This window comes from Carcharhinus amblyrhynchos, unplaced genomic scaffold, assembly GCF_965287045.1.
Source record: "Carcharhinus amblyrhynchos unplaced genomic scaffold, sCarAmb.v2.hapA scaffold_857, whole genome shotgun sequence".
NCBI lineage: Eukaryota > Metazoa > Chordata > Chondrichthyes > Carcharhiniformes > Carcharhinidae > Carcharhinus > Carcharhinus amblyrhynchos.
Window position 1 is genome coordinate 16,942 of NW_027650597.1, and position 27,574 is coordinate 44,515.

The 27,574-nt window shown below is 47.4% G+C and overlaps 1 protein-coding gene across 9 annotated transcripts in view; it reads right to left on the reverse strand.

Annotated features, from left to right (window-relative positions):
- Positions 1-27,574, reverse strand: part of LOC145340230 (acetylcholinesterase-like) — a 48,395-nt gene that overhangs the window by 11,475 nt on the left and 9,346 nt on the right. For 7 of the 9 annotated variants that reach the window (XM_080184665.1, XM_080184670.1, XM_080184668.1 and 4 more), the window contains 2 exons: positions 15,269-16,804; positions 9,999-10,165 (listed from right to left, as the gene is read on the reverse strand). In XM_080184665.1, coding sequence (XP_080040791.1) covers positions 9,999-10,165; positions 15,269-16,770 — 1,669 coding nt within the window. In that variant the 5' untranslated portion in view covers positions 16,771-16,804. Of the gene's footprint in view, positions 1-7,322; positions 7,816-9,998; positions 10,166-15,268; positions 16,805-27,574 lie in introns of those variants that run through there. The other 2 variants (XM_080184673.1, XM_080184669.1) reach the window with 2 other exon arrangements.

Genomic DNA, 27,574 nt, shown 5'->3' on the forward strand with positions numbered 1-27,574 from the left:
ATGGAATACTTTGCACTGCTCCCCCTCCAGCTCCTCACCTACTCCCTCTTTAATTCTTCCCCTCAGTGACTACAGCCCTCAGTTCCAGCACACTGATTCTCCTGTGAAGTTTTAGTCACTCCAGAGTCTTCTTGCCGGTTTGCTCTTAGCCACACCCACCTCTGGTTGAGGTAGGAAGAGTTACACATCGGGAATCCACAGCCCAAATTCTGTCCTGGTCCCGAGGGATGTCCATGGGCTTTACTTCCAGCAAAGTGCCGGGAGTGACTCCTTCCTTCACCGCCACCACTCCCCTCCTCTTGCCATGACTCATTCTCATCGAGACCTCTTCTCCCTTCCCAACATGTAACGTGTAAAATGGAGAGATGAGTTGGTGGGGAATGACCCAAATGAGGTCAATGAAACTTAGCTCTGAGTTCATTGGCCAACTTTGCACAGCTCAAACGTGAAGCTGGAGCTTTGGGCTTTCAAGTGACAGTCACAGTTGTAAATTCTGACCTTGCACTGGGATTCATGTTGCGTGTGGGATCTTGCTGTGCACTAACCAGCTGCCACACTTCTTGAAGTGCCTACACTTCACAGCAAGCATGTTATTGGATGTGAAATACTTTGGAAAATGCTGAGGTGGTGAGAGGGGGATCTATTGCTTTTGGGGGACAGTTTTACATGTGTCAGTGCGAGGGTGGCATCAGTACACATCTGCGGTCAACCCCCCCAACCCTTCCCTCTGTCACCTTGGCTGAGGTGGCATACGGCTCTCACTGTTTCTATAGCTATGGGTTTCCATCCCATCATCTCCCCTAAACCCCCCTGCAGCCCTGCCATTGGACATCCCAGACTGTCCAACCTCACGGGATCTTGCTTTCACAAGGCAATCGGAAAGCCAACCAACTCTTGTGTTACCTGATGGGTCAGTTACCAATTTTCAAATTACCCCATCTCCAGCTATTTTTATTATAACTGAAGGCTTAAAGAATTGTTGCTCAGGCAATTTTGGGCCTAATGCCACTTTCCCTTTCCATTCGCCATCTGCCAATGTTTCCCGTCATCCTGACTATGGGAGATGATGAAATGTGGCTCCAAGATTGAATCGTCATCCTGATCTACTGGAACTGAGGAGAATGCCGTGGTCTCGAAGCTCTGTTACAGCTAATCACCATCATGTCTGAGAACTGAGCATCAACAACAATCAATCCACTTCAGGAAGTGTAAAGGGGAACATGCCCCTGTCTACATCAACTGGGACAAAATGGTCAAGAGCTTCAAGTGTTTAGGTGTCCAGATCACCAACAATCTGTCCTGGTCCCTCCACGCTGACATTGTAGTTAAGAAAGCCCCACCAACTTACTTTCTCTGAAGACTAAGAAAATTTGGCATGTCCAGTACGACTCTTACCAATTTTTACAGATACACCATAGAAAGCATTTTTTTCTGGTATCGCAGCTTGGTATGACTCCTGCTCTGCCCAAGACCCCAAGGAACTACAAAGGTTGTGAACGAAGCCCAGACCATCACTCAAACCAGCCTCCCGTTCATTGACTTTGTCTACACTTCCCACTGCCTCGGGAAAAGCAGTCAGCTCAATCAAGGTCCCCATGCAACCGGACATTCTCTCTTCCACCTCCTTCCGTTGGGAAAAAGATACAAAAGTCTGAGGTCACATACCAACTGACTGAAGAACAGTTTCTTCCCTGCTGCTGTCAGACTTTTGAATGGACCTACCTCACATTAAGCTGATCCTTCTCGACACCCTAGCTGTGACTGTAACACTACATTCTGCACCCTCTCCTTTCCTTCTCTATGAACAGTATGCTTTGTCTATATAGTGTGCAAGAAACAATACTTTTCACTGCTAATACATGTGACAATAATAAATCAAATCAAAATCAAATCAGTGAAACGTGAGTGGGGAGATTAGTGAGCTTTCCAGAACTGATTAATTTGAGAGATATCCCTCTTTAATACCAGGCCATATTACTCAGTCATTCAGCTCTGAGGCTGTGTGCTCTACAGCCTCTTTCACACTGCCAGGACATCCTAAAGCACTCGCCAGCCAATGAGGTACTTTCTGAAGTGTGGTCCCTCTTCCGATATAGAAAATCTGGGAGCCAATTTGCACCAAATAACCAGTTCTTAAAGGACAAAGAACAGTACAGCACAGGAACAGGCCGTTCAGCCATCCAAGCCTGCACTGCTTGCAATGTTCTTGTGAAGAACGTTGATGAGCTAGTCTAGGGAAGACTCTCATATTCTGGAAAATAGTGCTGGTGGATCTTTTAAGAGATGGCCCGAGAGGGCGGACACTGTCTCAGTTTAGCATCTCGTCCAAAAAGCAGGGGAATGTCCAAAAGTGTAGCATTCCCTCAGTACTGCAGTCCCCACCTGGGTTACACACTCACTTCCTGACACAGAAGTAAGAGTGTCCCCACTGAACCGCTGCTGAAACCTCAAAGCCTAAAATGTTGGCAGGAGGGGGTTTGGAGGTCCCTATAGGTGAAGATATTTACAGCTCAGAAGGTGGCCATTTGGCCCATAGCAGCTGTTTGGCAGGGCACTCAGATACCAGCCCTGCTCACACTCAGGCCAGAGTTTTACCAGCTAGCCCACCTCAGGAAATGGAGCTTGTGCTCCATGTATCTCCATTTCCTACCAAACTTCCTGCCCTTTCACATGTAAACAGCTGGTTTTTCCACGAATCTGCTTACAGGATAACTTTTGGAGTCAAATGGCCATTTGGAATGAAATCTTCGATGAGAATTTCTGAATGATTTGTTTATCTACGCACGGTGAAAATGAAGCATTTGTCTCCATGCATCATTCCTTTAGCTTCTTTCAGCCTCCTGATAAGTTAGGATTCTTCCTGTGTTCAGCCTCGTGGTAATTTCCAACATTAAAAGCCAGCTTCACGTGTAAAGGACGTGCTCAGTTTAATTCTGATGCATGGTTCGGATCTTGTGGGACTGCCTCTTTTTCTGTTTGTCAGTTTCACTCCTGCAGAGAGTATCTGGCTCATCCGCTGGGAGTTGACGCAAAGATTTCAGCAGTGTTAGCAATGAGGAAATGACAAGGAATGGTCAGGTGACAAAGGCTTAGAGACAAGGGCAGCTGGGGTCACTCCTTGTAGAGTGAAGCAGGTTCAGAGTTACAGAATTGTGAAGGATTCTGATAGACAAATACGGAGCCATTGTTTCCACCAGCAGGAGGTGGGGTCATCAACGCAGCTGCATTTAACGGTGAGAAAGGGAGATGAGGAGAATTTTTCTGACTTGTGGAGTGAGTCATTTTGATTTGGAAGGTGTTGTCTGAAAACAGATTCAACCGGAACTTTCAAATGGGAGAAAACTTGGAACTGAAAACATCCGCAGGGCAAAGGGGAGAATGAAGGAGACTGGGACTAATTGAAAAACTCTTTCAAAGGGTTTGTGTAGGCTTTCTGTGTTGTAAGATTCTATGAATTAGTAACAGCCGCTTATTGTGTTCAACTTTGGCATTAGGACAACACTTGTGTTGTGGGAGTTCTTGAGGTCACTCCTTTAACCTTTAGCATAAATGGGTCAGAAATCCACATCCCAATGAACCTTACAAGTCCCACCACCATGGGACCTCCAGCTAAAACCAAAGCTGTACAAAATACAGGGTGATTGGCCCATTGGAGAAGCCAACCAATGGTAAGACCCCATTTTCTAAGCAAGCTACCCAATCAGATGCCATCTCACAGAGTGGAAGTGTTGAAGTCGGCCAAGATTACCAAAGAATCACAGTATCCCTACAGTGCAGAAGGAGGCCATTTGGCCCATTGAGACTGCACCCAATACAATCCTATAAAGGCCCTATCCCCGACACCTTACTTAGTTACCCTACTAACCCCCTTACACCAAGCAACAATTTATCATGGTAAATCCACCTAACATTATAGGAAGGCCCCCACATTATAGGAAGGATGTGGAGGCATTGGAGGGGGTGCAGAGGAGGTTTACCAGGATGTTGCCTGGTATGGAGGGAAGGTCCTATGAGGAGAGATTGAGGGATTTGGGGTTGTTTTCGTTAGAAAGAAGGCAGCTGAGAGGGGACCTTATTGAAACATATAAGATGATTAGAGGTTTAGATAGGGTGGACAGTGATAGCCTTTTTCCTCGGATGGAGAAAGCTAGCACGAGGGGGCATAGCTTTAAATTAAGGGGTGGTAGATATAGGACGGATGTCAGAGGTAGGTTCTTTACCCAGAGGGTGGTGAGGGATTGGAATGCCCTGCCTGCTGCAGTTGTAGATGCGCCTAGTTTGGGGGCGTTTAAGAGATCCGTGGATAGGTTTATGGATGGAAAGGGATTGGTTTAGGTTAGAGGGTCATTGCTTTTTTAATTGGTCGGCGCAACATCGTGGGCTGAAGGGCCTGTTCTGCGCTGTAATGTTCTAACCCGCACATCTTTGGACTGCAGAAGGAAACCGGAGCAGCCGGAGGAAACCCACGCAGACCTGGGGGAGAACGTGCAGGCTCCACACAGACAGTGATCCAAGCCGGGAATCGAACCCAGGTGCCAGGCACTGTGAGGCAGCAGTGCTAACCACTGTGCCACCCACAATATTCAAGTTGAATTCTGTCAGAGTGGGATACCGAGAGAGAGAGAAAGACAGAGAGAACTGACACACAAAGGGGTAAATAACAATTTGCCAACAAATGAGCCGGGTGAGGTTTGGCACCAAGAGCAGCACAGGGTGTGAAATGTTCCTTTGCAAGAAAGTTCTGGAGAGAGACGTGGTGGTTTTTGCTGAGGTTTAGCCTGAGTAGCAACAGGACGCAGGACTCTACGGGCTGTTCCCAGGACTCTGTGTTCTATGGGCTGTTCCCAGGGACGGGGAGTCTGTGCTCAATGGGCTGTACTCAGGGACACAGGACTTTCTGCTCTACAGGCTGTTCCCAGGGACGTACTCCGAGACAAACATCAGCTACTGCTGGAGGGACATCAGCTGGGTGAAAGACACTCTTTGGTCTGCCAAAACCTGTTGATCTTCCAGTGTAAAGAACTGTCCTCCACCAAGTGTTGCAGACTGGCACAATCCAAGGGTCCAGGACTACATGTTGAGGGACACACTATAAAGCTTCAGAGCAACCAACACAGAGATGCAATGTGGAAAGATTACTGTCCAAGACATTTCAGCCACATAGGAGTGGAATTGTATCAAACCCCCTCGGACTCAGATTGAATATATAAGGTGAATATTACATAAAGTAAAAAGTTTATTTATTAGTCACAAGTAAGGCTTACATTAACACTGCAATGAAGTTACTGTGAAAATCCCCTAGTTGCCATACTTGGCGCCTGTTTGAGTGCACTGAGGGAGAATTTAGCACAGCCAATGCACCCTAACCAGCACATCTTTTGGAGTGAGAGAGGAAACCGGAGCACCCGAAGGAAACCCACACACACACGGGGAGAACGTGCAGACTCCGCACAGACATGACCCAAGCTGGGAATTGAACCCAGGTCCCTGGCGCTGAGGCAGCAGTGCCAACCACTGTGCCACCCATGCCACAATTGTACGGAAGTACCTCAGAGTGCAACTTGATCGATGCAGACAACAAATACCTTTGCACCCTAATAGTGACTATTTCAAAATATCCTCAATGTTCCTTTGAGTGGCCTGAAGCACCTCAGAGAGCAACACGGTCGATAGAGGGAACCTAAATATCATTGCACTGTGTGTGATGGTCATTTTTAAAGGTTGTGATGTTCTTTCTGATATTTTCCAAATCAAATATATCTTGCAAAAGTAAAAACCCAGCCGCAACACATGCAGGGAGTTAACCCATGAGAACAAAACTTCTTCAGCAGAAACGCAAGATGCCTGGTTGAAGGCCAGAGATTTGGGAAGCTACTTTGAGAAATAGCTCAGACCCTAAGAACTTAAACTGGGAGGTACTGAGGACACATTTTAATATTTCAGAGCTGCAGTAACACATATAGAAATATACCAATAGCGCTGCACTTGGAGATCAAGAAAACTGTAGCTGAACAATAAAGGATTAAACAATAACTGCAACTCAAAAATAAATTGAATTCAGCTGAGGGATGGGGATGTATTAGGCCCACTTTTTAAAAAAAGCATTCAATTTTTGGTATTTGATATTACAAAGCAGTGTGTGGCAGTGTGTACAGAATCTCTACAGTGCAGAAAGGGGCCATTCAGCCCATCAAGTCTGTACTGACAACAATCCCACCTACCCCCGTAACCCTTCATATTTATCCTGCTAATCTCCCTGATGCTAGGGTTAATTTAGAATGGCCAATCAACCTAACCTGCACATCTTTGGACTGTGGGAGGAAACCACAGAGATACAGGGGAGAACGTACAACTCCACACGGACAGTGAGCCGAGACTGGAATTGAACCCGGGTCCCTGGCATTGTGAGGCAGCAATGCTAACCACTGTGCTGCCCGTAGCATTTAAAGTCTGGGGAATAAACTTACGCCCCAACTCTGCCCAAACGCCTCACCCCTCACCATCACCACATAGCAACACCCAGAATTCCCCCACCTCTCACCATCACCCCACAGCAACACTCAAAATCTCCCCCAACCCCAGCTCCCGCACCTGTCACCATCACCCTACAGCAACACCAGATCCTCCCCCCACAACCCATCAGCCATCAACCCATAGCCATCAGCCTATTGTATCTCAGTTTTCTTGGAGTAACTCAGTAAGCAAGGCCAAGGAGTAGGCCTCAAGCCTGGCCTCCCCTTCAATATCAAAGTTCCCCTTTGGCTCAATTCGCCACATCCCCATCACTCCCACCTCCTCCCACTCCAGTATGCTATTTCCAAAGTAGGCCTGGACCTAGGCTGGTAGTGGAGTTGTTTTGTGGGAAGGGAGCGGGGAACAATGCTTCCGCTGGTGTACTAGCATCAAGGAGCGGCTTCCCACATTCCTGGGCTAAGGGTCAACAGATCAGGTGAATTGTTTCAATGAGGGTCTGCTCCTTGTTTGGCAACAGGCCAGAGGGAATTCCCAACGGCTGGTCCTGATGGTCAAAAAGAGAGAGCAGCACTGAATCTTCGGGACTGGCGGTGAGGGGAGGAGGTGTCCATTTTAGTCTGACCCACAGGACCCGAGAGGATCAATGGGTGGTTCAGCGGCTGGGGAGGTGCAGATCAGTCCTGGAAGGGAGGCAGGATGAAGGGGGTGAGGCGAGGTGCTGTGGGAGGTAGGTAGGTAGGTAGGCCATAACCTGCAGATTTTTAAGGACCGAATTAGGTTGCTCATCACCAGGGGGCAAATGGGGTGGGTCAGTTGCATGCCATGCCCCCCCCCCCCCGCCCCCCAATCCCATGAAAAGAACCTCACAACAGTGGTCTGGGGGGAGGTGGGGTGGCACTCCTTTGAAATAAGATTCTCACCTCTTCCAGATGGGAGGGAAGAATGGCCATGCAGACCAAAAACCCTTGGAAATTCCAGTTGGGTATTTGTAAATGTTGCATATGTCTATTGTTCTGCTCTGCGGTATAAGTGGGGCGATAGGTTTACAAAAATCACCCCTACCAACTCAACTCATCATCGACAGTCAGGCAGGAATGAAGGGAAGCTCTGAATCGGCCCCGATCTGTAATTCACTGGGCCACGACCTTGGACAAGCTCCTGACACACAGTCCCCCTTTCTCTCCGATAATCATTCAATGGGCTTCCTCGTGCCAAGGACGGCGGACCCTCAGGGTGTTTTAGTTTAGTGGCAAATGAAGTAGAGAAGAGCAAATAAAACAAGAGAGAAGCCTTTCCCCTTAATACTAGGTGTCCCGTCGTTAGACAGTTCTCCATCACATGCTAAAATAAAAAGGGAAGAAGAATTAAATTAACTCAGAATATAAACTGAAAACAAGTTGTATAATTAGGAGGACTAAATTAAGATATTTATGTTTACAGGAAGATCTCCCCATTAACCATCCCTTCACTCCCACACCCTCCATGAAGGGTGGTGCTTCATTGTTAAGGGCAACCCTCTCTCCTCTCACCACCTTCCCAACACCCAAAACAATGTCCTGATGTTGTTCTTGATAGAAGTCAGAGCCACAGGGCTGTGCTACTGTGGGGAGTATCACATCAGAGCTCCATCTTGCCCTTACCCTACACGTTCACACACCCAGGATCACACCTACCTATGAAGATTCCTCAGCCCCACTCTGAGGACACTGGGGCAAGTTATAGTTCACGGCCTAGTGGTCTGGTTGAGGATGCCAGACTGACACTCCTGAGGAAGGATACTGCATCATCCCCCGCTCCCCCCGACCTCCCCCCCGTCGCCCCCACCCCCCCCCCCCAACCATCCCCGAGGGAGGATATCGTTGAGGAAGGATACCCCATCCCCAAGGAAGGATACTCCCTGAGTAAACCCGTCCGTCACCCCTCCTCCCCCTGTCCACTCCCCAAAGAAGCAATGGCCCAAAACGGATGTAGAGTGGGAATTGTGTATCCCAATATTCCCAGTTTTCTTGTGATAAACACGTGTCCAAATAGACAGGAACCTTTACAAATCGGGGGTTAGGCCATAATTGGAATACCGTGTCCAATTCAGGGCACCACATATTAGGAAGGACGTTGAGGCCTTGAAGGGGTTTCAAAACATTTTACCTGGATGATATCAGAGTGAACTGCATTTGTGGACAGACTGGGAGAAGCTGGGATCGTTCTCCCCAGAGCAGAGAACGTTAAGAGGGAGAGTTCATTGAGTGTTCAAAATTGCGAGGGGGTTTGGATAAAGCAGATAGGGGGAAAGTGTTCCCGGAGGGGGGAACCAGAGGGGACACAGATTGAAGGGAATCGGGAAAAGGGGGAGATGAGATATGTTTTTTAAAGCAGAGAGTTGTTATGATCGAACTGAGGTGTAGCGATGCAGGTTCAAGAGCAAATTTCCAAAGGAAATTGGGTAGAAATTAAAAAGGGAAAGGTGGCAGGGCTATGGGGAAAAAGCAGGAGGGAGGTTAATTAGATTGTCAAGCAGGATGAGACGGGTTTTGTGATCTCCCGCTGCTCTGTATCATTCTAGTCACCATGACCAAATGGTGTAAGGCTTAGAAACCTACTAAGATAAACACTTGACTCCATGACCCTATTAGGTCAACCTGAACCCTAGTGAATGTAATCCCAGGCTCCTGTTATATCACCTTTTTGCAGACAGAATCCCAGAATCCTACAGTGCAGAAGAGGCCCTTCAGCCCATCAAGTCCACACTGCCAGCAGCCCTGAATGTTATGGTGTGCCAAGTACTCATCCAGGTACTTTTTAAAGGATGGGAGGAATCCCGCCTCCACCACCCTCCCAGGCAGTGCATTTCAGACCCTCACCACCCTCTGAGTAAAAAAAGGTTTTCCTCAAATTCCCCCCCAAATCTCCCACACCCCTCACTTTTAACTTGTGTCCCCTCGTAACTGACCCGTCAACTAAGAGGAACAACTGCCCCCCATCTATCCTGTGCATGCCCCTCAATCAGGCCACCCCTCGTCCTCTCTGCTTCACTGAGAACAACCCAAGCCTATCCAACCTCTCTTCAAAATGTTCCACCCCAGGCAACATCCTGGTGAATCTCCTCTGCACCTCCTCCACTGCATTCACATCCTTCCTATCCCATAAACACTTTCCTCATTAAACAGCCTCCACTGGTGCACATAGTTACCAAGAATCACATGGAACCAAAGGAAGGTCCCAGATGTGAATTCTGGCCTGGGCTGAATGAAAGCTGGGAACAATTATAACTTCCCCATATCAGAGAGGGGCAAAAAAAGCACCTGGCTTCTCCTGGCTCATGACTGCCTCCTGTTGGAATACATGGGGAGGGCCACTGGGCTCACACAGATGGCCCAGGGCAGATGGGCTGGCTGGCACAATACCCGACTGCCCCCAAGAGTTGACCCCGATGCTTTGAGGAGAGAATAGCGAGTGGGGAGCGTCAGTAAAATGCAGCAAAGTGTTAGGTTTAAGCGTGGACTGCACTGAGGAGGGAAAGATGTTACCTGTTGCATTGAGCAGCTTGGGGAGGAACTGGTTCCAGAAGGCACACATCTGAACCCGTAGACCTTTGTTGACCTTGATGGGCTCCACGTTGAGGTCAATGAACTTCTGGTCGCTGTTGGTGAATGGAGGCCACTTTCGTTTTTGTGTGTGAGGCTCATTTGGGTTTCTGAAGGGGAAGAGAAACCAGAATCAGACAGTTCTCAGATGAACCTTCGGCTAATGTGCATCGGATGTAAGTATTTGTGGGAATGGGAGTGTTAGAACAGGAGGAGACCATTCAGCCCACTGCACTTTTTCACCATCAGATTTTGGCTAATTTGTGTCTCAGCCACATTTTTACACCTTAGCTTCATAACCCTCAACACCCTCATTTAATAAAAATCTATCCATCAATCATAGTCCAGAAAGCTCCAACTGACCTGTCAGCCTTTCAAAGGGAGTTCAAGGTTTCCACTCTCCAATCCAACATGTGAAAAAAAGTTAACATTTTATTGCACAACAGCACAGCTGTAATTTTGAAGTTGTTCCCTCTTGTAGCTCCCTCTATATCAAGTTTATCAAATTCCTTTCTCATTCAATCATATCAAATCTTCAGGAAAAACAAAAATTAAGCAATTTGTCCTGGTAATTTATCCCATTATGCCCAGGAACCAAAGCCCAGAAGAGAGATCCTACCCCAAATCTGTTAACCAAATGTTAACATTAGGATTCGAGAGAGAGATCTCCAATGCTAAACGTCTAGATTCTGCTGGAGTATAGACCTCAAATTCAGCTAAAAACTGAATCCATGTCAAACTTATTTCACTCTTACATCTAAGTTTAAGTTTACTTATTATTGTCACAAGTCGGCTTACATTAACGCTGCAATGAAGTTACTGTAAAAATCCCCCAGTCGCCACACTCCGGCGCCTGTTCGGGTAACACTGAGGGAGAATTTAGCACCTAACCAGCAGGTCTTTGGGAGGAAACCGGAGCACCCGGAGGAAACCCATGCAGACACAGGGGGAATGTACAGACTCTACACATACATTCACCCAAGCCGGAAATCGAACCCGGGTTCCTGGTGCTCTGAAGCAGCAGTGCTGACCACGGTGCCACCATGTAAAGGAGGTGCTCCCTACATGTCGAGCTGAGTTTAATCTGAACCTGGATCACCGGCTATGTCACTGGGCTGGTCATGTCCGAGGCCGGATTAACAGGAGCTTTCCCACTCCATGTTGTTTCGAGAATTCCAATGCAGCTTTTTAAATGCATCTGGAAATTTAAAACCCAGAGTGGGGCAGTGAGTCAGTGGGTTGCCTCAGTGCAAAAGGATCTTTGGTTCAAGCCCCACTCCACAGACCTGAACACCAAAAGCAGCCTGAAACTTCATTACATTAGCAAGCACCATCAATGGCATCACACCATCTTTAAGAGTGAGACAATAAACAGGTAATTCTGCCCTTTCAGGTGACTGTAAACAATCCCTCATACTAATTGAAGTGTCTGGGCCAACATTCATCCCTCAACCTATATATTTGAACAGATTGAGGAGAGAGAAAGAGTTAATGCTTCCAGTCTGTTTAACACTTCTTCAGAGCTGAGGAGATTTGATTTGATTTATAATTGCCACATGTATTAGTAAACAGTGAAAAGTATTGTTTCTTGCGCGCTATACAAAGCACACCGGTCATAGAGAAGGAAAGGAGAGGGTGCAGAATGCAGTGTTACAGTCACAGCTAGGGTATAGAGAAAATCAACTTAATGCGAGGTAGGTCCATTCAAAAGTCTGATGGCAGCAGGGAAGAAGCTGTTCTTGAGTCCTCAGACTTTTGTATCTTTTTCCCGATGGAAGAAGGTGGAAGAGAGAATATCTGGGATGTGTGGGGCCCTTGATTATTCTGGCTGTTTTTCTGAGGCAGCAGAGAGTGTAGACAGAGTCAGTGGCTGGGAGGCTGGTTTGTGAGAAATGTGATGGATTTTACTGTTGTAGGGAGGGGGTGGAGCAGGAGGAGCCGAATAGATGGTCAGCGTGGAAACAGGCCATTCAGCCCAACTTGTCCATGCTGCCTTTTTTTAAAAAGCCCTAAACTAATGCCAATTTTCCACATTTGGCCCATGTTCCTCTACACCCATCGTATCCATGTAACTATCTAAATGCTTTTTAAAAGATAAAATTGTACCCGCCTCCACTATCATCTCTGGCAGCTTGTTCCAGACACTCACCACCCTCTGTGAAAAAATTTCTCCTCTGGACACTTTTGTATTTTTCCCCTCACCTTAAACCTCTGCCCTCTAGTTTTAGACTCCCCTGCCTTTGGGAAAAGATATTCACTATCTACCTTGTCTTTGCCCCTCATTATTTTATAGACTTCAATAAGGTCACCCCTCAGCCTCCTACGCTATTCAGTCTCTCCTTATAACTCAATCCATCAAGTCCCAGTAGCATCCTAGTAAATCTTTCCTGCACTCATAAAGGAGTTATGAACCTATACCCCTAGATCTCTTTGTTCCATAACTTTCCCCAAACCATTAACTGAGTAAGTGTAAATGGATGCAAAATTGGCCCCTTGACAGAAGCCAAAAGGCGGTTGTAGAGGGTTGTTTTTCAAACTGGAGGCCTGTGCCTCAGGGATCAGTGCTGGGTTCACTGTTATTTGTCATTTATATTAATGATTTGGATGAGATATAGGGAGCATGTTTAGTAAGTTTGCAGACAACACCAAGACTGGTGGCATAGTGGACAGTGAAGAAAGTTGTCTCTGATTGCAACGGGATCTTGATCAGTTGGGTCAGTGGGCTGACGAATGGCAGATGGAGTTTAATTTAGATAAATGCAAGGTGATGCATTTTGGTAGATTGAACCAGGGAAGGACTTACTCAGTTAATGGTAGGGGAGAGTTATAGAACAAAGAGATCTAGGGGTACATGTTCATAGCCGCTTGAAAGTGGAGTCACAGATGGACAGAGAGAAGAAGGTATTCTGTATGCTTGGTTTCATTGGTCAGAACATTGAATACATGAGTTGGGACATCTTGTTGAAGTTGTACAAGACATTGGTAAGGCCACACTTGGAATACTGTGTGCAGTTCTGGTCACCCTATTATAGAAAGGATATTATTAAACTAGAAAGAATGCAGAGAAGATTTACTATGATGCTACTGGGACTTGATGGATTGAGTTATCAGGAGAGGTTGGATAGACTGGGACTTTTTTCTCTGGAGTGTAGGAGGCTGAGGAGTGATCTTATAGAGGTCTATAAAATAAAAGAGGACCTTGTCTATGCCCCTCATTAAGGTCAAACGAAATAAACAAACTCAAATTAAATTAGAACAAAGTAAAAGGGGCAGCAGATAAGTCAATATCTTTTCCCAAAGGGTCCCAGAGGGTGGTTGTACAGAGTTTTCAAACTGGAAGCCTGTGACCAGCGGTGTACCTCAGGGATCAGTGGTGGATCCGCTGTTATTTGTCTTTTATAAGAATGATTTGGATGAGAATATAGGAGGCATGATTAGTAAGTTTGCAGATAACACCAAGATTGATGGCATAGTGGACAGCGAAGAAAGTTATCTCAACTGCAACAGGATCTTGATCAATTGGGCTGACGAATTTTTTCATACAGAGGGTGGTGTCTGGAACAAGCTGCCAGAGGTTGTAGTAGAGGCGGATACAATTTTGTCTTTTAAAAAGCATTTAGACAGTTACATGGGTACGATGGGTATAGAGGGATATAGAGGGTATAGAGGGATATGGGCCAAATGCAGGCAATTGGGATTAGCTTAGGGATTTTAAAAAAATGGGTGGGATAGATAAGTTGGGCCGCAGGGCCTGTTTCCATGCTGTAAACCTCTATGACTCTATGTGGGTATGAGAATAAAGATGGTGAGTTGAATGGCAAGAGACAGAAAGTTTGCAGTCATTGCAGGCTGAGCAAAGGTGTTCCACAAGTCGGTCATCCAGTCCGTGTTCAGTCTCCCCAATGTAGAGGAAACTGTATTGGCAGCAACAAATATAGGCAATCAAAATGAAGCAGATACGTCATGCTGGAGCTGGTGGAGGATGTTTTTTTGAATGTGGAGACTGCATAGGGTGGACACGGAGGCCAAGAGGAACTCTAGCATGGTTCTGGGAGGGCGGGTAAGAGGTGAGGGCAGAAGTCCGGGAGATGGTTAAAGGCTGTGTCAACCACTGTGCGAGGACACGTGAAATAGAGGGAGAAACTGGGAGAATGGGATGGAGTCCTTTCAGGGAACGGGGTGAGAGGAGCTGTTGTTGAGGTAACTGTGGGAGTTGGTGGGCTTGTAGTGAACATTGGTGGTTCATCGATCACCAGAAATAGAGACAGCGAAGTCAAGTAAGGGAAGGGAAGAGATTGACCATGTGAAGTTGAGAAGGGTGGAAATCGAAAGCAAAAGTGATAAATTTTTCCAAGTCCAGACAAGAGCATGAAGCAACACAGACAATAGTCATCAATGTAGGAAAGGTGACGGCCTAGTGATACTATCACTAGACTATTAATCCAGAAACTCAGCTAATGTCCTGGGGACCAACATTCGAATCCCACCATGGCAGACGGTGGCATTGGAATTCAATAAAAAATATCTGGAATTAAGAATCTACTGATGACTATGAAACCATTGTCGATTGTTGGAAAAACCCATCTGTGTTCACTAATGTTGTCTAGGGAAGGGAATCTGCCAACCTTACCCGGTCTGGCCTACACGTGACTCCAGAACCACAGCCAATGTGGTTGACTCTCAGGCAACTAGGGATGGGTAATAAATGCTGGCCAGCCAGTGACGCCAATGTCCTGCGAATGAATAAAAAAAAACAATCTAGTGGAGAAAGAGTTCTGAGAGGGGGTCTGAGTAAGACTGGAACAAGGAATGTTCCACTCTCCCCACATAATGACAGGTGTAACTGAGGCCCATGCAGTACTCAAAGCCACACCTTTCATTCGGTTAAGTTAAAGGAGACATTGTTCAAGGAAACAGAATAGGTTCAGCTCTGAAGAAGTCACACAGGCTGGAGACACACAGTCTGCTTCTCCACAGATGTTGCCAGACCTGTTGCGTCTTTCCAGCATTTTCTGTTTTTGTTTCCGATTTGCAGCATTTTATGTCAGAACGGATTGTCAAGCGTTCTTGTTTTGGGACCTTACTGCGCACAGCTGCTGTGTTTCCTGCAGTGACTACACTGTGAAGCTTTCTGGGACTTCCAAAAATCACACAAAGTCGGAGAAATGAAAACAAGAGGTAAACCACGTGAACTGATCTGGCTTTAACCTTACCCAGTTCTTGCGAATGTCGACCAGTAGCGCATAATCCTTCTGCTCAACATCTCCTCCTCCTCCGTGTAGTTTAGCTGCCGCTCCAGGGGCAACCCAAAGACAAACTCAATCTCGTAGCCATGGATGACTCCCATCCACTCTGGCCAGGCCAGGTTGGAGGCCCGATGATTGAAAAAGTACATGTAAATGCCATTGCCAAACTCCGAGTACTTGTAGGCAAAATGCATTAAGGGGCAGATGACGTTGTGGTCTCCTACAATGTCGTCCATTGCATCTCTGTTCTTGATGCCATTGTGCTCATCTAACCAATCGGTGTACTGGAGTGCGACGGCCTCCAGCCCCAGCGCATTGGCATGAGGGACACTCAGCTTGACTCCGGCCATAAAGTCTTCGCGAGTGATGATGCTTTCCGAGTCCTTGCTGAAGCCCGGGGCTCCGTACAGCAGGAAGTAAGACCCTTCGTCCTTGTTGACTCCGAGCAGGACCTGAGTTTTCTTGAAGCTGCCAGAGCTGAGCATGGAGTCCAGTGAATCCGGGAAGAAGTCCCCATCGATGATCGGGACAAATGAAAACCTGAAGACGCTGTTGTAGGGAAGGACAGACCACTCCTTGTCAATGAGCTCTTGAGGCTCTTTCGTCCTAAGACAGTCAATCAACTCTTTGTCGCTGTTGATGTTACAACTGAGGAGTCTTCCTAGTTCGACTGCCCTCCTACGACCTTCAGCGACAGAGACGGTTGCCCAGGGGCAGTTTGGTGAGCCACTTTGGAGGATGGCCCTGTTGAAGAGGTCTCTGCTCCCTGGGGAGAGGAGGTGCATGCCGACAGAAGCTCCCCCGGCACTCTCCCCAAAAATAGTCACCGTCTTTGGATTCCCACCAAAGTGGTGAATATTGTCCTGCACCCACTGCAGAGCCAGCCTTTGGTCTAGAAGACCAACATTTCCTGGTGCCTCTTGGCTTCCGTGTAGTGCGAGGAAGCCAAATGCGCCAACCCTATAGTTCATGGAGACCACCACCACCTGCTCAGTGTGTGCCAGATACTTCCCATTGTAGACATCCAATGTTGAAGCTCCACTGTAAAAACCACCTCCATAGACCCACACCATGACAGTCGCGTTCTTTGGCCTGGGAGAGGGGACCCACACATTGAGGTACAGACAGTCTTCACTCATCTCCTTATTTGGGTTCCACATCTCAGAGCCCGGGAATCCAGGGAACTGAGTGTCCACGTATTGCTGACAGTTCTTGGGATAGGAGGAAGCATTCCAGATCCCCGACCACGGCCTCTTGGCCTCGGGTTTCTTGAATCGCAAGTTTCCAACTGGAGGCTCAGCAAAGGGGATCCCAAAGAAAGCGCTGAGGTAGCTGGACAGCACTGGCACTCGCGTTCCCATCACCTTCCCCAGCTTAGTGCTGACCAGAAGCTCAGAGTGATGCTGTGATTGGCACATGGCAATCAGGAACTGAAGCATGCCCAATGACGAGAGAACAAGTGGCTTCATTTTCCCTGTAGTTGTGATGGAACTGAAAGAAAAACTGGAGAGAGATTGTGGTTGGTGGGGGGGGGGGGAAAGAGAGAGAAAAGAGAGACGGGGGGGGGAGAAAAAGAGAGACGGGGGGGGGAGAAAAAGAGAGACGGGGGGGGGGAGAAAAAGAGAGACGGGGGGGGGAGAAAAAGAGAGACGGGGGGGGGGGAGACAAAGAGAGACGGGGGGGGGAGACAAAGAGAGACGGGGGGGGGGAGACAAAGAGAGACGGGGGGGGGGAGACAAAGAGAGACGGGGGGGGGGAGACAAAGAGAGACGGGGGGGGGGAGACAAAGAGAGACGGGGGGGGGAGACAAAGAGAGACGGGGGGGGGGAGACAAAGAGAGACGGGGGGGGGGAGACAAAGAGAGACGGGGGGGGGAGACAAAGAGAGACGGGGGGGGGGAGACAAAGAGAGACGGGGGGGGGGAGACAAAGAGAGACGGGGGGCGAGGGAGACAAAGAGAGACGGTGGGGGGAGACAAAGAGAGACGGGGAGGGAGACAAAGAGAGACGGGGGGGGAGAAAGAGAGACGGGGGGGGAGAAAGAGAGACGGGGGGGAGAAAGAGAGACGGGGGGGGAGAAAGAGAGACGGGGGGGGAGAAAGAGAGACGGGGGGGGAGAAAGAGAGACGGGGGGGGAGAAAGAGAGACGGGGGGGGAGAAAGAGAGACGGTGGGGGGGGGGGGGGGAGAGAAAGAGAGACGTGGGGGGGGGGGGAGAGAAAGAGAGACGGGGGGGGGGGGGGAGAGAAAGAGAGACGGGGGGGGGGAGAGAAAGAGAGACGGGGGGGGGGGGAGAGAGAAAGAGAGACGGGGGGGGGAGAGAGAAAGAGAGACGGGGGGGGGGGGGGGAGAGAGAAAGAGAGACGGGGGGGGGGGGGGGCGGCGGGAGAGAAAGAGAGACCGGGGGTGGGGAGAAGGGCGGGGAGAATGAGGGACAGAGATAGAAAGAGAAAAATGAGAAAGAGCAAGAAATAGAGAAAAATAGAGAAAGAGAATGAACCAAAGAGAGAAGGAAAGAAAGAGAAAAGGGAGGGAGTGGAGAGAGAGCAAGAAAGGAATAATTATTCCTAACTTTCAGTCTATTTTTAAATCCTTCAAAAAGAAATCCATGTCCACTTCATGTATATTTAAACCAAGATGTGGGTATGCCGGCGTTGGACTGGCGTAAACACAGTAAAAAGTCTGACAACACCAGGTTTTAGTCCAACCTATTTATTTGATAATATTCTCACAAGCTTTCGAGGGGACAGCCTCTTCGTCAGGTGAATGGAGAGTTCTGGCCTCAGACAGAGCATATAAAGCACAGACAGTTTAGAGATTACTGATTAAAATGCGAATCCTTACACCTAACCTGCTGTTCAAGACCTGAAGTGGCTGACAATGTGAGTGGTAGGAGCACTGATCACAGTTTAAAGAGATGTGTATTGTCTCCAGACAGTACAGTAAGTGAGGTTTTGCAAACCCAGGCAAGTCACGGGGGTTACAGATAGTGCGACATGAACCCAAGATCCCTGTTGAGACCGTCCTCATGTGCGGAACTTGGCTATCAGTCTCTGCTCAGCGACTCTGCGCTGTCGTGTGTTGTGAAGGCCGCCTTGGAGAATGCTTACCCGAAGGTCAGAGGCTGAATGCCCGTGACCACTGAAGTGTTCGCCAACAGGAAGGGAACAGTCTTGCCTGGTGACTGTCATGCAGACGCTACGACAACGGATGAATGAACATCGCTCGACAGTCACCAGGCAAGACTGTTCCCTTCCTATTGGCGAACACTTCAGTGGTCACGGGCATTCAGCCTCTGACCTTTGGGTAAGCATTCTCCAAGGCGGCCTTCACGACACACGACAGCGCAGAGTCGCTGAGCAGAGACTGATAGCCAAGTTCCGCACACATGAGGACGGTCTCAACAGGGATCTTGGGTTCATGTCGCACTATCTGTAACCCCCGTGACTTGCCTGGGTTTGCAAAACCTCACTTACTGTACTGTCTGGAGACAATACACATCTCTTTAAACTGTGATCAGTGCTCCTACCACTCACATTGTCAGCCACTTCAGGTCTTGAACAGCAGGTTAGGTGTAAGGATTCGCATTTTAATCAGTAATCTCTAAACTGTCTGTGCTTTATATGCTCTGTCTGAGGCCAGAACTCTCCATTCACCTGACGAAGAGGCTGTCCCCTCGAAAGCTTGTGAGAATATTATCAAATAAATAGGTTGGACTAAAACCTGGTGTTGTCAGACTTTTTACTGTATTTAAACCAATGCAGACATTACCTTACTTTTATTTATATAATTATTAATGATTATTAATTAATTCAAATATGAGAAATAAACACATGGTTTGTTCTGTCCAGACCGTATTTGATTGGATTTTTCTTACTGACACGAGGGCAGTTTGAGGAGGCTATGTGATTCATTTGGTGTGCATTGGGCTTCCAAAAGACTTTTCATAAAGCGACGCAATACGGGCTTGTCAGCAATATCGAAGCACGTGGAATATGGCACTGATGCCAAGCTGGCTAAGTGTAAGGAAACAAAGTGGTAATCTTTTCAGACTGGAGGATATGGGGGTGAGGAGGTACAGGAAGTGGGTAATAAGGCACATGGGATTCAGCACATTGCAAATAGAACAATAAGAAGTCTCACAACACCAGGTTAAAGACTCACCTGAGGAAGGAGCAGCACTCCAAAAAGCTCATGATTCCAAATAAACCTGTTGGACTTTAACCTGGTGTTGTGAGACTTTCTTACTGTGCCCGTCCCAGTCCAACGGCGGCATCGCCACATCATTGGGAATAGAAGCACAGAGGTTATGGCAAACTTTTATTAATTAGCTTGGCCTCAACTGGAGAATTGTGTCCAATTCTGAGCCCCACACTATAGGAAAGATGTGAAGATATTAGAAAAAAGAATTATGAGAATGGTTCCAGAGATACATAAGTTCTGGGGATAGATTGGAGAAGTTGGGACTTTTCTCCCTGGAGATGAGAAGGCTGAGAGATTCGATAGAAGTGTTCAAGATCATGAGGGATCTGGATAGAGTAAAGAGGGAGAAACTGTTCCCGTTGGTTGATGAATTGACAATCAGTGGACATAGATTGGCCATAGAAGTCAAACCCACCTAAGGAACACTGTTTTCAGGCGGTAAGTGGTTAGGATCTGGAAGGGACTACCTGAGAGTGTGATGGAGGTTGGTTCAATCAAGGCCTTCGAGAGTAATTACACTGAAGGGAATGTCTTTACAGGACCACTAGAGTGTGAGTCTAACTTACTGCTCCTGTGGTGAGCTGACAGGGACATGACTGGCTGAATGGCCTCTCATGCTGTAACCATTCAATGATTCTATGAAAGGGAATTGACAATCCATACCTGCAAAGCAGTCCAATAGGCTGAAAGACATCGTAAAATCAGACAGCACAGAAAACAAGGAGTTCATATTCACGCAAACATTGCCATTATTTCCATAGAATGAAGGAATACTGGACTTGGCTCAGGAATCAGCATCTCCCTTCGGCCTGTCAGGAGGCTTGACTCCAGAGCACGGCATCAAGGCTGACAGTTCTGGTATAGTACTGAGGGAGTGCTGCACTGTTGGTGCCACTATCTTTTAGATGAGACATTAACAGAGGCCCCTGTCCTGTGTCCTCCTGACGGGGCAAAGACCCAAGACACTATTTCCAAGCAGGCACTCCCCTGTTATCCTGACCATCGCTTATTCCTCAGCCAACGCCCCACAGCAAGCGCTTGCTGACTGGAAGCTTGCTATTTGCAAATTAACAACACAAAAGCTGTTGGATTGTCAGGAAAAAAACCCAAATGGTTCACTTGTATCCTTTTGTGAAGGAACCTTGGTATTTAACCTGGCCTGGCTTGCATCAACGTGTCTGTGCTAAATATTGAAGTTGCCTTGACTGTCTGAACCTGCAACATAAAAAGCTCAGGACCATCTCCTTAGGGTAACTAGGGAGGGATAGTAAGTGCCAGCAATGGTCACATCCTGAGGACGGGTATGCCGAGGTACCGGAGCTGACAGATCCGTGGATCGGGTCAGGAGGGAGGAAGTGGTGGGCAACGTGTGCGTGCCATCACAGTCAAAGGGCTGGCCAGTCAGCAACCACTGCCTCAGATGCCCTAGTGACCACTGTGTAGGTTAGATGGATTGGCTGTGCTAAATTGTCCCTTAGTGTCCCTGGATGTGCAGGTTAGGTGGACTGGCCATCTAAATTGCCCCTAATGTCCAAAGATGTGTAGGTTAGGTGGATTGGCCATGCTAAATTGCTCCTTAGTGTCCTAAGATGTGCAGGTTAGGTTGATTGGCTGTGGTAAATTGCCCCTTAGTGTCCAAGGATGTGCAGGTTAGAATCATAGAATCACTACAGTGCAGAAAGAGGCCATTCGGCCCATTGTGTCTGCACCGACAACAATCCCACCCAGGCCCTATCCTCATAACCCCATATATTTACCCCGCTAATCCTTCTAACCTATGCATCCTGGGATGCTAAGGGGCAATTTAGCATGGCCAATCACCTAACCTGCACATCTTTGGACTGTGGGAGAAAACCAGAGCATCCGGAGGAAACCCACGCAAACACAGGGAGAATGTGCAAACTCCACACAGACAGTGATCCAAGCTGGGAATCGAACCCAGGCCCCTGGAGCTGTGAGGCAGCAGTGCTAACCACTGTGACACCACGTTGCCCCTAAGGTGGATTAGTTAAATTGCCCCTCAGTGTCCCAAGATGTGTAGAATAGTGGGATAAATACGTGGGATTACAGGGATGGGGCCTGAATGGGATGCTCTGTTGGAGAGTCAATGCAGACTCAATGGGTCTCCTTCTGCACTGTAGGGATTCTATGAGAACAGCCAACAGCCTCCATAACTAATAGAAATAGCACTGGGTAAATGTATCTTTGGAAAAGTGACGTGAATTATTTCCAGGAATGTCAGGTTGGCATGCAGGAATAATTTATGACACCAGACATGGGAAGCCAACTGTTGGCCTTGTAATAAAATTACATGTGATAGCACCGGGAATGCCCCAGGGAAAGTGTGGCTGTTTAACAACATACAATTTCAGCTTTTAAAAGGGGGCGAGGGACGGGAATGAATGTACTTTGCTGTCATTGGTGTGAGGGAGTCTCTCACCATGGAACAATCTTATCGAGTACAGTTCCAAACTAATGCCCTGTAAAATCCGCACTTTGACTACTGTGTCTGTCTCATTCTGCTGGCCTTGAGATGGTCTCACTCATTCCATGTTCACTTTGACCATCCATAGAGCTGAACTGTCAGTACATTGTGTTCAAAACCTTTCCCATTCATTCCCACTGTAGACCATCCCAATAGACCTAAACCCCTTCCCATTCACTCCCATTGGACCCAAACACTTTCCCATTCACTCCCACTGTAGACAATCCCAATGGACCTTAACTCTTTCCCATTCACTCACAGTGTAGAGAATCCCAATGGACCCAAACCACTTCCCATTCACTCCCAAAGGACCCAAACTCTTTCCCATGCATTCACACTGTAGACAATCCCAATGGACCCAAATCACTTCCCATCCACTCCCACTGTACACAATTCCAGTGGACCCAAACCCTTTCCCATTCACTCCCCTTGTAAACAATCCCAAAGGACACAAACCCTTTCCCATTCACTCTCACTGTAGACAATCCCAATGGACCAAACCCCTTCCCATTCACTCCCCTTGTAAACAATCCCAAAGGACCCAAACCCCTTTTCCCATTCACTCCCACTATAAACAATCCCAAAGGACCCAAACTCTTTCCTATTCACTCCCACTGTAAACAATCCCAAAGGACCCAAACTCTTTCCCATTCACTCCCACTATAAACAATCCCAAAGGACCCAAACCGTTTCCTATTCACTCCCATTGTAAACAATCCCAATGGACCCAAACGCCTTCCCATTCACTCCCATTGTAGACAATCCCAATGGATCCAAACCCCTTCCCATTCACTCCCATTGTAGACAATCCCAATGGACCCAAACCACTTCCTATTCACTCCCAATGTAGACAATCCCAATGGATTAAACTCCTTCCCATTCACTCCCACTGTATACAATCCCAAAGGACCCAAACCCGTTCCCATTCACTCCCAATGTACACAATCCCTATGGACCCAAACCACTTCCTATTCACTCCCACTGCACACAATCCCAATATATCAAACCTGTTCCCATTCAGTCCCAACATACACAATTGCAATGGATCCAATCCCTTCCCATTCACTCCCACTGTATGCAATCCCAATGATCAAATCCCTTCCCGTTAACTCCCACTGTACACCTGTAAATCCTTCGAAACATGCCAATGGCTGGCAGTAAGGGTGGGAGGGACTCTTGGTTAGGCACACTTGATCCCCATCAAGCTATAAGCTCCCCAGCGACCTGTTGCGGGAATAACTAGCTTGGAAACCTGAGTGCAGAAAGAGAATTGGAATAAATCCCATAGGGAATTCAGGGTGAACATATTTACCCAGTGAGTTGTGAGGATGTGGAACTTGCTACCACAGAAAGTGGTTGAGGAATCATAGAAGTTTACAGCATGGAAACAGGCCTTTTGGCCCAACTTGTCCATGCTGCCCATTTTTTACCACTAAGCTAGTCCTAATTGCCTGTGTTTGGCCCATATCCCTCTATACCCATCTTACCCATGTAACTGTTTAAACACTTTTTAAAAGAAAAAATTATACCCACCTCTACTACTGCCTCTGGTAGCTCATTGCAGACACTCACCCATCCTCTGTGAAAAGAATTGTGTCTCTTTTGTATCTCCCCCCTCTCACCTTAAATCTATGCCCTCTAGTTTTAGACTCCCCTACCTTTGGGAAAATATATTGACTATCTAGCTGATCTGTGCCCCTCATTATTTTATAGACCTTTATAAGATCACCCCCTCAGCCTCCTACGCTCCAGAGAAAAAAGTCCCATTCTATCCAGCCTCTCCTTATGACTCAAACATCAAGTCCTGGTAGCATCCTAGTAAATCTTTTCTGCACTCTTTCTAGTTTAATAATATTCTTTCTATAACAGGGTGACCAGAACTGTACATGGAGTTCCAAGTGTGGCCTTACCAATCTCTTGTACAACTTTAACAAAATGTTCCAACTCCTGTACTCAATGTTCTGGCCAATGAAATCAAGCATGTCAAATGCCTTCTTCACCACTCTGTCCACTTGTGACTCTACTTTCAAGAAGCTCTTTATTCTATAACGCTCCCCAACGCCCTACCATACCAGAATAGCACAAACGCATTTAAGGGGAAAGCTGGGTAAACACATGACAAAGAAAGGAATAGAAGGACATACCGCTGGGGTGAGATGAAGTGAGAGGATGGGAGAAGGATCCACAGCAGCAGAAACACCAGCCCAGAGCAGAGGGGCCAAATGGCCTGTTTCTGCCTTTCTTAGGAGTAAGGAGTAGGCCATTCAGCCCCTCCAACCTCCTGTAGATCATGGCCAGGCTGAATCTCAGCTTCACTCACCTACTAATCACTTGAGGCCCAGAGAGAAAATGGTGACAAGTTCCACTGAGCCACCACTGAGCTGCCATTGAGGGACAGCCATTTCTGAGGCGCAGCACATTTAGTGAGGAAGGGGATTTGCGTCACTCTCTAATTCCTGGACCTTGCAGAGAGCTCTTTACGACACCACCTGTTAGAATGAGCACAATGAACCCAAGGGCAAAGACCTGACTGCTGCCCTGAGCTGAAAAAAATTGACATTTATTGGCTTGTTTTGTAACTAAGTGAGCGAGATAAGATAACAGCTGGCTCACTGCGTCAAGAATGTGTTCTGTGAAACTCTTGCCTGTTGCTCACAAATTAACATTGGATCAATTTAAGTAGGCGTTGGGCTTTTAAAAAAATGATTTTGACCCCGCATTGGCACATCAGCCACCTTCAGGAGATTTTCAGCCCCTGTTTATCACTGTGCACTGACAGCCTTGAATATACTGCAGCTCATCTCTGGGCACAGCCCTGGAGTTCAGGGAGATGCCAGAATTCAATCCCCTCCTCACCTGACACCCACAACCGGGAGCATTAGGGAGGTGTGTGTGTGTGCGTGGGATGACTGGTGGTTAGTGAGAGAAAGAAAGAACTTGCATTTCTAAAGACCCTTCTACAATTCCAGGAGGTCCCACAGCGCTTCACAGCCAATGAAGCACATTTCAAAGTGTAGCAGCTGTTGTAATGTAGTAAACGCAGCAGCCAAATTATGCATAGCAAGATTCCGCAAACAACAATCAAATAATCAGATTACGGCTGGAATGTTGCTGCCCCTTGCCTGCCACAAGAATTGCAGCTGGCGAGAGGCGGACAATGGAAAGTTCTGTTGGCCTCAGGTGGGATTTTCTGGTTTCGGGGGTTGGGGGGGGGGGGGGGGGGGGGTGCGGGGGAGGTGGGATGGAAAATCTTTCCCTCCTTGTTTTTGTTTTGATAAAATTAGTGGAGGGGACAAGTATGTGGCGGGGTGGGGGGTACACCCCCACTCCTTTGAGGATGGAGTCTTGGTTTTGCCAGCAGTACTGCACTCCTTCAGTGTCGCACTGGGAACGTCAGCCTGGTTTCAATGGTAAAGTCTCTGCGGTAAATCTTGAGCCCACCGTGTCTTAGAGATGAGGCAGAGGCCCACTACACCACAGCTGACATAAAACACGACAGACGGAATTGTAAGCCAGAATTCTCAGGCCATTCTCACCCCGTCGGTGTTGCCAGAGAGGGGGGAGAATTGGGGCTCATTCATAGTCTCAATTCAAGTCTTGTTCAGTGGGGGAGAGATATTTGCTTGAGATCTCTGCTGGGGAGCTATCAGATTATCGGTTAGGGGATTGGTTCCATTGAGCTGTGCATTCTCTTGAGCTATGTCAGGATAGGAAACCAGGCTGTTGAATTTGTTGATTGCCCTGGGGGTGTTATCTGTACACAGAGCCCCTGGGGGCGCAGAAGGGGCAAAGAGGAACCAGCTTCCTGTGCTGGGTGCACTTGTGCATGTTGGAACATGAGTCAAGGGTCAGAACCAGGCTCATGTCTGCCATTGCTCCTCAACATGGCTGAAGAATCTACTTGACGGGAGTGTTGCCAATATCCGCAAGGGTGGGCACAAGTGGGTGAGGGTGGCCACTGGTGCCGTGGGCACCAAGCAAGTGGGTGAACCTCACTGACTGCCGAGGGGTATGGGGGTGGAATAGAAGCGGATGGGAGCCAAACTTAGCCTGCGGGGCTTAGGAAAGACAAACAATATTGTAGGTAGGGTCATCAACTCTGATTGGTCATTATCACATGACCATCCACCTCACTTGCTATTGGTCACTTGTATACCCCGCATCATGAGACCTCACTAATCCCTCCCCCTCACAAAGTGGACAGCAAAGCTCATTAGCAGACTGGAAGTTTGTTCATTCTTGGCCTTACTACCTAGCCTCACACCAATCTCTGATCATTTTTATACATGTATAACTAATACGTAATTAAAACCAATAAAAATATTATCAATGTTTCGACACTCGGGTTGGTTTTCCCCTCCTGGGAATTATCTGCAGCGGTTTCTGGGAGATTCGCCTTTGGGAATAATGGATCTCATTGTCCAAGATGTCCCTTACTAGTTAAAACTTTACAGTACAGAAGGAGGCAGATGAGCTGAGAGTGTGGATTGACACATGGAATTACGACATTATAGCCATTACTGACAGGAGGGCCAGGACTGGCAGCTCAATGTTTCAGGGTTCCGATGTTTCAGACATGATAGAGGCAGAGGGATGAGGGGTGGGGGGCAGTGGCATTGCTAGTCAGGGAAAATGTTACAGCAGTGCTCAGGCAGGACACATTAGAGGACTTGTCTACCGAGGCCATATGGGTGGAGCTGAGAAACAGGAAAGGTATGACCACATTAATGGACTTGTATTATAGGCCACCAATAGAGAATTGGAGGAGCAAATCTGCAGAGAGATAGCAGATAGCTGCAGGAAACAGAAAGTTGTGATAGTAGGGGTTTTAATTTTCCACATAAAGATTGGGACTCCCATACTATTAAAGGTCTAGACAGGTTAGAGTTTGTAAAATACGTTCAGGGAAATTTTCTAAATCAGTATATAGAAGTGCCAGCTAGAGAGGATGCAATATTAGATCTCCTATTAGGAAATGAGTTAGGACAAGTGATGGTAGTGTGAGTAGGGGAACACTTTGGTTCCAGTGATCATGATGCCATAGTTTCAACCTGATCATGGATAAAGATAGATTTGGTCCTTGCGTTGATGTGCTAAACTGGAAAAAGGCCAAATCTGAAGAAATGAGAAAGGATCTAAAAAGCGTGGATTGGGACAGGTTGTTCTCTGGCAAGGATGTGAAGGGTAAGTGGAACGCCTTCAAAGGAGAAATTTTGACAGTGCAGACTTTGCATGTTCTTGTCAGGATTAAAGGCAAAGTGAATAAGAATAAGAGACTTGGGTTCTCGAGGGATATTGGAGCGCTGATAAAGAGAGGGATGCATGACATGCATAGGCAACAGGGAGCAAATAAGATGCTTGAGGAGTATAAAAAGTGCAAGAAACTACTTAAGAAGGAAATCAGGAGGGCTAAAAGAAGACATGAGGTTGTTTTGGCAGTCAAGGTGAAGGATAATCCTAAGAGTTTCTACAGGTATATTAAGAGCAAAAGGATAGTAAGGGATAAAATTGGTCCTCTTGAAGGTCAGAGTGGTCGGCTATGTCTGGAACCAAAAGAAACGGGGGAGATATTAAATAGGTTTTTTGG